Source organism: Porites lutea, chromosome 7 (genome assembly GCF_958299795.1).
Source record: "Porites lutea chromosome 7, jaPorLute2.1, whole genome shotgun sequence".
Taxonomy (NCBI): domain Eukaryota; kingdom Metazoa; phylum Cnidaria; class Anthozoa; order Scleractinia; family Poritidae; genus Porites; species Porites lutea.
Window position 1 is genome coordinate 13,380,365 of NC_133207.1, and position 10,299 is coordinate 13,390,663.

The following is a 10,299-nucleotide window of genomic DNA, read 5'->3' on the forward strand; positions in this document are numbered from 1 at the left end:
TTGTGCAAAAATAGTAAAAATCGTCGGCATTCACTAAGCGTATTTAGTTTAATTCTGTGTCTTCTCTTATACCTCTTACAAAGCTTCAGTAAACTTCATTTTGCGCCACGTTTTCTTGCTTGCGCTAATTATAATTGTCAAAGAAACACTTGTATTCTGTTGTGCTACAAGTGGAAGGAATTAATTAAATCGACCAGTTTAATTAACTCATGATAAGCCAAATTTGCCGTGAAGACTACAACGATATCAGTGATGTGCTTAAGTTCCGCGCTAGCTCTTTTTTAGTCTGAAATCTTTTTAGTTGAGGATTTCAAAAGCCGCCACAATCACCACCGCAATCACCAAGTCCCCAGTCACCCCCTCCTTCCATTCCACGGTTTCTTTCTTTTTCTTTTTCTCGTTCCCTCCTTCTTCTATCCTCTTCTTCTTCCCTCTTCCTTCTTTCTTCTTCTTCTTCTTCCCTCCTCCTTCTTTCTCTTTCTTCTTCCCTCCTCCTACTTTCTTCCTCTTCTTCCCTCCTCCTTCTTTCTCGTTCTTCTTCCCTCCTCTTTCTTTCATCCTCCTAAATAGACACATAACGTTTTTTAAATTTTATTCGGGTACCAGGAACGACATAATATAGCTGTGAAGGACTTTCGTATCGCGTAGTATTCGAATTTTTGAAAAGAAATGAGGACTTTCAAACATATAGTCGAAGACTTCCGACGACTTTCGAATATTGTTGATGAAAATTCACAAGGCGCCACTTCAAGATTCTGCGATCTATCTTTCGAAAGACCCGGTCCAAGGATTTCATGGTCTTTCATGACGATGCTTTTAGTATATGTATCATCAGTTCTCTTCAAAGCACTACTATCTCCGCCAGAAATATAATAACATTCTTTTGATTTAGAATGATTTTTTTTCCTTCTTTCCCCTCCCGCTTCCCCGTCATTTCTTTTTTCTGCTCTCGTCCCAACTATTCTCCACGAACTCGCGCGGAAACGCTTGCTACGCAGGCTACATTGGTGATTAAGGAATTTTTAGTTGCAAATAACGTACAAGCTTTAACGTGCTTGTTATCGTCGCCTTACGCCCATGCACTTTTCGAGACTTTTGCGTTTCAAGAAAGCACAATAAGCCTCGTTTCGCTCGTTGATTATCTTCACTCTACCGTTGTTGATGCAATACCTACCTCTTTTGAAGGTGTATCACCCATTGCTAATCAAGCTCCGTGAAGTAAATAATTAGGAGTCGAAGAACTAACAACTAAGTGGTGGATGGCTAACTTCCTCATGTGTCCTTAGCTTCCGCATAGTGAGGTGATATTACCTTAGTAACGTGAGGAGGGGGTGTGAATCGGGTTACACGTCCATACGCTGACCTATGCAATTTTCGTTCATATTCCTATTTAGCTACAATAGATACAATTATGAAAGATATATTTCTTTTTGAAACGTAGTGCAGATGGTCTTTTATCATTTTACCAACAAGAAAGAAGAGCAGCGATAAAAAACATTTTCAACAATCTCGTACATGTAACCTGCACTGTGCAATAACCCAATAAGACATCCTCGTAACAGCTTTTATCTTTTTGAATTATTGCCAAAATCATGTCAACTTAGAACAAAGAGGCCTTTCGATCATCCCGGCTCGGCATCACGTAGTATCAACAGCTTCAGGCACGTTCATCAACAAAAGGCAGAAAAGGGCAAGTATTTTCCTCGGTAACCCAGGAGCACTATTTGTGTCACGTACGGGTTTCATATAACATGAGTATATCACTATTTTTCCCGAAACTTCGTGTACATATTAAGGACAACTATAACTCGCCACATGGTAAGTTTCATCGATTCTTATTGCCATTTCCAAGCACATTTCCTAGCCTGAGTATCAGGCGTTTCAGGGGAAAAGGGGAAAGATGGAAGAGAAAAAGGGAGAGCCTTAGGAAGGCCTGATACTCAGGCTACACATTTCCAGACCTAAACTTCGCACCATATGTTCTCATGTTGTATGAAACCCGTACGTGACACAAATAGTGTGCCTGGGTTATATTTACCTGTGGTATTTTCTTGACAGGTTTTTCATTAACAGACAAGGCAACCGCGTGCGAAAATACAGTGTTTGTATAAGAATCTAATGTCGAATAATTTCTGTAAAACGGCTGTTCTGAAAAAAAATATGAATTGTAAACTTAAGCTTCACTCCTAAGAATTCTTCTGAAAAAAATTTTGGGCGTTACATGCCCTAGAAGACCTAGAACCACTTTTTCAAATTTTGTATGCATTTGTCTTTACATGTAAGTCCCGGGAAAAATTACAGACAAATATATGGAAATCTAAAGCAAAACTCTGGAGAAATTTAAGCACAGGTACGCCCCTCAAAATTTTTAGTACAATCCTTTGCTTTGTAGCTATAGTCATTGTTTTTTTGAAGCTACTGAAGGTGTTAGTTGCCCAAATCGCTCTCGAGATCAACACATGATCGACAACCAAAAACACTTCGAGAGATCACATTGTCATTCTGGTGCCAGAAGATCTCGACGTATAGAAAGTCATAATACTTAGAAAATCCGCAAGAATCCTTCTTTGGCTCCGAAAACCATTTTCTGAAATACGTTGATTACAGCGTAAGTTCAGTTTATCCAGTCAGTACCAAGCTTTGCCAGGATGGTTGAACATTTCCTGTGCCTCTTGGCCATGATATCAGTGTTCCTTTTCTCTGGGAAACTTTTGCTCTGGACAGCCAATTTTCTACCACCCTCTTTCAGACTTATGTTCAACAGCTGTACTATCAAGTACCTGATTTTTTCGGTGCAACTGTCTTCCTTGTACGTGTGGAATAGGTTGTGCCTTGGTACGAAGAAACTAGGTAAAAAGCGTTCCCCTGCAGCTTGAGAGAGTCTTGTAAATATCCCACATACAAGTGTTTTTAAAGTCAACTTGTTTGTAGAGTTGTTGCTGTCGTTCAAATGGAGTGCCTCAAGCTCATGAAACAAAGCTGTCTTGAGAACATAACTGGAGAAGGTATTTTTTGTTAAAATCTTTGCTGTACCGTACTCACCTCCATAAATCATTGAGAATGGAACTTTTGCTGTTCTCCTTGATAGAACCTTTGCAACCACACAACTTCTCTTGACAACATCTGGCATTTTAAGAAATATCTCTCGCTCAGCAACAGAAAAGGTCACCCTTAGAAGATGAGCGGGATTCCCGAAATGTTCTGTGCTGTTCAATCCAACATCGGGTTGTTTGAGTACAACATGACATTCCCGAGTATCGGGGGTCAATATAGAGCTGTCTTGTCTTGCAAATGATGGCCACAGAGATTTGACCTGAATCGCTGGAACTATATCAATGCTGGCGCTTCTTGCATTCATAACATCTTTCTTCCAAACGAGACTAAGCTTTATATTTGGACGTCCAGTGGTAATCTGCAAAGTAGGGATGCAGGGGCACTCCATGTCACCATCTTGCCAGATTTTAGGTTGGTTCATCACTAGGACCATGAGATCGCAAAATGCCTTTGAAACTCTGTCTCCGACAAGATAGCCTTCAGAGAAAAATTCCTTAAATTTGGACTGGTTTGTCGGTTGCTTGTGCGCAACCCTAACGTGTCCTACGACGGCTGGTACTTCCTCAACAATGACCTCTTCGCTAAGTCTTTCTAAACAGATCATATAGTCGAAGTCTGTCAGAAATGAGGCTTCTGTTACAGGTTTTGTCCCTTCATAGGTGCTTCCACTCGGCAGAACATTGGAGGCAAATCTAGGATCCATCCTGGCGATTTCATCACATAGATGCCTGACAAACTTCTCAATCGAAGAGTTTATGCCATTCTGAAGGTTTATTTGCTCATCTGATGGAATGGTCCACAAGGAGATTTGATCAAGGTACTCTTGGACATTTGGAGTTGGCCTCAAAGTTTCGGGGTCAATGTCTCTATCACTGACAATGCAAATTGGTTGAAGATAGTCCTTTAAAAAGGAATTCTCTTGGGAGCCAGGGAATTCATGTAATGGTAAGGGGTGAATCTTTCCTGGATTGGCTACCTGGAAAATGATCTGGCTAACATCCCTGGAGTACCTGGCCATTTCGATGCAAGTCACACCAGAAGGAAGATCAATTTTTATATCTGCTCCATGTTGCAAAAGACAACTTAGAATTGACTCTTCAGTCCTTTTATGCAATAGGAAATAATGAAGAGGAGTCATCCCAAAATTGTCTTGCTTGTTCATGAAATTTTCAACTCCTTGTGGAGGCGATGACATTGCTGGGATGATGGTACTGATAATTTCAGGCTTGCCAGAAGTTGCAGCATAGTGAAGAGGAATTCTTCCTAAGTGATCAACCACGCAAGGGCTCTTTGAATACTCCAAGAGAATCTCAGCAACTTTAAAGTCTCTGTTAAACATACTTTTATGCAATGGTGTTCTTCCAATATGGTCAGCAATCGATGGATCGGCACCACACTTCAGAAGGGTCTTCACCTGCTCTGGAAGTGCGCTGTACGCTGCATACTGCACAGCAGTTTGGCCATTTCTGTTCTTGACGTTAACATCACATCCCAATTTCACTAATTCTTCGAGAATCGTTGTCACCTCCAGGGAATCTTCCTCAGAAGGGTAGAAATAAGGATTCATCTTGAATATGGCATGCAAACAAGTATTTCCATATTCGTCGATAACGCGAGGGCTCGCGCCACATCTTAGTAAATGTAAAACACTGCTTGCTTTTAAGTTAAAATTCGTACAAGCCAACCTTATAGGTGTGAAACCATGGAGACCCGGTTTATCTACTCCAGCTCCTGCCGAAATGAGTAGGTTTATCTTTTCTAAGATGTTTTCTTCGACCTCAGAAAACACGGCAAGGTGCAAGGGAGTAAATGCTTTCTCGTCGGAGACGTCGACCGTGAGCTTCCTGTTTATAAACTCTTCAAGAAGAGTTTTAAATACTTCAGTGGTTCCCCAAAGAGCAGCTTCGTGCAAAGGTGTTCGTCCTTTCACATTTTTCGCCGCTGGATCGGCTCCTAGTGCAAGCAAACGTGCGACTATGTTATAATCTCTGGCAAAATGCAATGGGCTGTTGCCAACACTATCGCTTTGATCGACGCTCGCTCCTGCCTCAAGGAGAAGCGAACAGCAACTGAAATGGTCGAATTTACAGGCAAGAAGTAGTGGAGTTTCCTTGGAATCGTTACTATAGTTGACCTCTGGATTTTGAGCGGCCAAGAGCTGTTCAAGCTTCTTGCTATCGCCTATTTCTGACGCCAGTAATACATCCATTATTGCTTTCGACAAACCTTCGTTGCTCGCCTCTGCCCTCATCTCCAGGCCCCGTTTTCGCGTACAACATCACATGTATGCGGAAGTGTGACGGCTTGAGGTTGGTCGGAGAACACGTTTATGTAGCGCATAGAAGAAACTTCACGCTTTTCACTTAAAATTGAAGAAGAGGGCGCTGGTATTTTCGGTTTTTCGGTTTTGGCCACTTTATAGGTCGGTTTTTCGGTTTTTGCGCTGAAAAACTTCGGTTTTTAGGTTTTATCGATTGTCCGTTGCGGTTTCCGGTTTTTCGCTTTTTTATTTAGCTTCCGGGTTTTGGCAAAAATAAAGCAGGTTAGATTCCTCTGTGGGTCTCTGTGCAGTCAGATGTTTGGCTATTTCATATGTTTGTATTTTACAGTCAATCCAGGTCGAACTGCAATGTGGGATTCTGGATTTTTAATTGAAGTTCACAGCTATAGGAGCCCGGGGAAGTAGGTTAATTTTTGCTTGGTATGTGCCATTGGCCTCTCAGAGCCCCTACCCCATTATAGTCTATTCTGTGGCAAATTACATACCCCATCTTAGTCACTTTCAGGCGAATATGTAATTTTCGCGATCCCAACTTAGTCACTTTCTATTTTTATGAATTGGCCCATTTTTTAGATTGACTGAAGAACATTTTACTTTTCATCTGCAGTACAAACATTCTGGTATGTTTGCTAACCGCAAATATGAAGAACTGTCTTACCCCCAAAAATCCGAAAATGTGCGACCCCATTCTAGTAACTCTATTGAAAATGCGACCCCATTATGGTCAATCCAGTCGTGAAAATGCGACCCCCATCCAGCGGCACATCCCAATTAGCCTCTTATAAGGAAGTACGCCCCCCCCCCCGGGTATAGGAAAGCTTTTTGTGAACGCAAAAGTCCCCCCCATTGTCATCTATTGCTATTCAATCGAGGATCTTTGTTAATTCTCTTGGACAATCCTTGGGCAGATATGCCGGTTTTACTACATCCATAGATAGTGCTGATACTGTGATGATGATGTGATAATTGTTTAGACGGCAAAATTGAAGAACACCTCCCCAAGTCTATCGACAGACGGCCGACAGAGTTTTTGGGTAATTGTTCTTCACATTTACCGTTTGTTCCTTATGTTCCACATAACATTAACGTTTAACATCTAGACTAGGGTTTGACAATTGAGCCGGTTTTTCGGTTTTGAGTAATTTTTAGAGCGGTTGTTCGGTTTTTTATAGACCGCAAATCCCCCTCATTGAGGGCAAGGCTGATCAGACAGCTAAGGATTGGTAATTTATGGGCCCATTATTTCGAATCGGCAAAACTTGTCCAGTCGAAATATTGGGCAAAGTTCAATCGGCCTTGCCTTCAATTTTGAGTGTTATTCTACATTGCTGATCCTCATCTACACCAAGATCCGGCTTTCCCTAACTGCTGTTTGTCAAAGTGGTTCTTGCAAGAATTGCTCGCTCATTTATGCACCAGTCAATGTTAACCCAAGGGTAGGGGGTCCGGGCATCCCCGGGGGGTTGACTGTATTTCCTTTTCGGTAGGTGGGGAATGATTAAAGATTTGACGTTATACAATATCCCGAGGGTGGGGTCAGGGCGGGGAGTTTGACAAGATCTCGCAGGAGCCTAGAACTTCGTCTCAGCCCTACCCCTTGAAACATTACCCAGAGTTCCTTGGGATTGCTGTTTCACCTGCTTGGCATAAATTATAAAGGCACTTGATCAAAAATGTAAGATGTGGTATTTTAACATTTGGCTCGATTTTCGACATAGTATGGTTGTACTGTTGCCGCTTTTTTCTTTGTTGTGTTACAAAGTCTGTTAACCTTACCTACTCCATAATTATTGCACGTTAGTAAACGTACTTCTGCTAATATACAGATTTGGCCAAGGCTAAAAAGTGTGGCTCCAGTTACTAAATTTATAATTTAAATCAAACAATAAACTTGTGATCCACAAATCAATTAACTGGAGAGATCCATATGACTTGTAAGGGTGGAGTTGGGTGATTTTAGAGAAAAAATAATTTGCCACCAGTACAAGAATGAAACATGTAAAATCTTACATCGAGTTAAAAGTCTTTTATGTACACCCAATAAATAGCAATCACCTTTGATCAAAGTAGATTAGGCTTAGAAAAACATTTTTCCCAAACAAAATAACCTACTTGCCCACCTACACCACCTTTATTTTATAAGGGTAATCGGACAGTCCAGAAAGATAATTTTATGCTACAAAGGCCGTCAAGACAAGACAATCTTTGGTAGCAGCCAGTTACACGTTATAACGTATCGGTTCTACCTCTCTGTCTAAAAGAAAGGCCAAAATGAAAAATTAGGTCGGATTTTTTTGTATGGCTCGCTACACGTTCATAAATCTGGTAGCGCGTAAACCAACCTTTTTACATCACTGTGCCCTGAGGTAAACAGAACTATCAGGCGTTGTTTGTTTATCGTTTAGACCTCGGACAGAATCACTTTTTTGCCCTATGTTTACTTTTATGCTGCAGATTTTTACAGAATAAGTTTCCAAGACAAATTCGGTACTCATTCAATATTCAGGACGGACGCTGCAACAAATTATAAAAATGAAAACAAGATAAAACGTTTTTATATAGAGAATTCACCATGCATTAGACGGCACTGTTCAGTCAGGTCATTCTGCTGTTATGTAGTATGCAGGGTAATAATGGGCTTTGAGCAAAAACTTTCGAAGAAATTTTATTTTAATTCATTTTGCAAAATCACCTGTCAGCCCAGCCACTTCTGAATTTTGCCAAGCGCCAAACTTGCCGAGTGCGAGCTGCAGGGAATACTATAGTAGGAAGAGGTCTCATAACAATTTTCGTTTGCATTTTACTTCTAAAACACCATATTCATTTGATACACGCGGCATTTTGAGTACTCCTGCATTTGATGCTCATGTCGACTGAAAACCGACTGAACAACCGGCAAACGATAAGCCAAGGGATCTTGACAAACAATCAAGACAAGAAATTTAAGTCTATGAAACATTTAAAAGGACAACAATTTTTATTCACGAAGACATGTATTGAGAGTGAAGTGTCTCTGAAAATCCTGAGTTATGAATAAACCCTTGCAAATTTAAGCTTAATTCTTAAGCAGGCTTTGCCGTGTTTGGTCTGTTTGCTATTTTTCAAGATGAACTCGAGGCAAGAATATCCCTCAAAGCTTTCTTTTTACAACTAAAAGGACAACTAAATATTCTGCAGAACGTTTTCTTTCACTCTGAGTTGCAGTCAGAAAGACTTTTTAAGTGCTGTACTAGGTCAGATCATTGTCTCAAAACTCACAAATGTGCGTAAAGATGACAGCATGGTCGAGATGCAGCTCGTGAAAGCCATCAAGTAAGGCTAGAACAGCTTAAGACTTTTCAACCTTCTTACACATCCAGCAAGGCTAGGCGCTAAGAAAAGCGTATTTTTGAAAACGATGATTTCCGACTACTTTTGTCAAGCGGCACATTTCTCAACCAAAAATCCAATAAAAAGCCAGCCAAGGATAACAAAAACATTTTGACAGCAGCTGTATTTCATTTCGTATATCCAGCGCAAAAAGACGGTTAAAAACATAATAAGATGACACAAAACTCTGTCAGCTTCAGCTATCAGTAAACAAGTCTCCAGATTCTGCATAAATTTTTCGCTAGCTGTTAGCCTGTTATTTCTTGCTCTCTGCTTTTCTCTTCTTTCTCTTTCCCAATTCCTTTTACTCTTAGCAAATAGGTTGAATTCAAACCGCTCCTGTTTATTGCCATAACAATTTTTTTCGAGATAGTTTGCTAGAAACTGAGTACCACTGTCACAAAATACTTATGCTATAAAATACTTGAAAACAAGTTCCTACAAGTTTTTGAACGTGACGACAGTGCCCACCGAATTACTAGCGCTATTTCCCACCAAGAACTGAACGCGGGTTGCACAAATGCATTGCACGATTTACCAAGAAAATATAACATACTCCTCCCCTCGGACGGGCTAACACCGGATTACCTTCCCTCACCCCCCAAAGATTGTACGGACGGACGGAGTACGCTGACGTCACAACCAAAATTTCTCGGATGGAAAGTTACCAAATTTTCTTAGCTATGGGGCTCCGCTCGCGCGCGCAAGGAGCCCCGCTATAAGACAGCTAGGTTTCAATAATGTGAAATCATTTTCAGTGGTACGATTGTAAAAAGGCTTAGAGATAGTGCCGATAACGATATTCTCATGATAATTTATTAAATAATTGAAACCCCATTCCTAGAGTGATCTGGAAGGCGACATGAATAGACCATGTCACGGTTTTCGACGCCATCTTGACGAATAGGCATTACAGTAATTGTATGAGAATCTAATGTCCAATAATTTCCTTAGAACGGCTGTTCCGAAAAAAATATGATTTGTCAACTAAATCTTCACTCCTAAGGATTCTCCTGAAAAAAATTGAGGGTGTTACATGCACAAGAAGACCTAGAACCACTTTTTAAAATTTTCTATAAATTTCTCTGTAAGAAAGTCGCGGGAAAGTTACAGACAAATATATGGAAAATCTAAAGAAAGCCTCTGGAGAAATTTAAGCACAGGTACGCCCCCAAATTTTTTTAGGACAACCCTTTGCTTTGTAGCTTTAGTTTACAATTGATATTTTGTTCAGAACAGCCGTTTTACGGAAATTATTGGACATTAGATTCTCATACAAACACTGCAATTTCTCACGCGTTTGCCTACTCGTCAAGATGGCGTCGAAAACCGTGACAAGGTCTATTATACGCTTCGAGATCCAAATGATGACTATGGCTGTTAGTTCTCCCTCTGTGTTGCAGAAGATCTCGTTGGAATTTTAAAATGTTTGTGAATGTATATACAGTGACAAGGAAATATGCATGGTAATTTTATCATATTAAACCAAAAAAAATATACTCCCAGGGAAGGGGTATTTGACATCAGTGTTTTCCCCCTGGGTAAAGACTTTGACATGAAAATAGGCTAAAATGTCAAATCCCCCTGGGTATGCA

The 10,299-nt window shown here is 40.5% G+C and overlaps 1 protein-coding gene across 1 annotated transcript; it reads right to left on the bottom strand.

Moving 5' to 3' along the window:
- Positions 1-29: 29 nt before the first annotated feature.
- LOC140943180 (uncharacterized) lies at positions 30-5,271 on the bottom strand. The gene is made up of 2 exons (XM_073392246.1): positions 1,175-5,271; positions 30-562 (listed from the first exon to the last, which is right to left on the bottom strand). Exon 1 carries the CDS (start codon positions 5,261-5,263, stop codon positions 2,615-2,617), a length of 2,649 nt encoding a protein of 882 aa, XP_073248347.1. The 5' UTR covers positions 5,264-5,271; the 3' UTR covers positions 30-562; positions 1,175-2,614.
- Between the last annotated feature and the right edge of the window lie 5,028 nt (positions 5,272-10,299).

Bases quoted from the DNA above. Each gene is read 5' to 3' on its own strand.
- LOC140943180 (XM_073392246.1), bottom strand. From the start codon at position 5,263: ATGGATGTATTACTGGCGTCAGAAATAGGCGATAGCAAGAAGCTTGAA.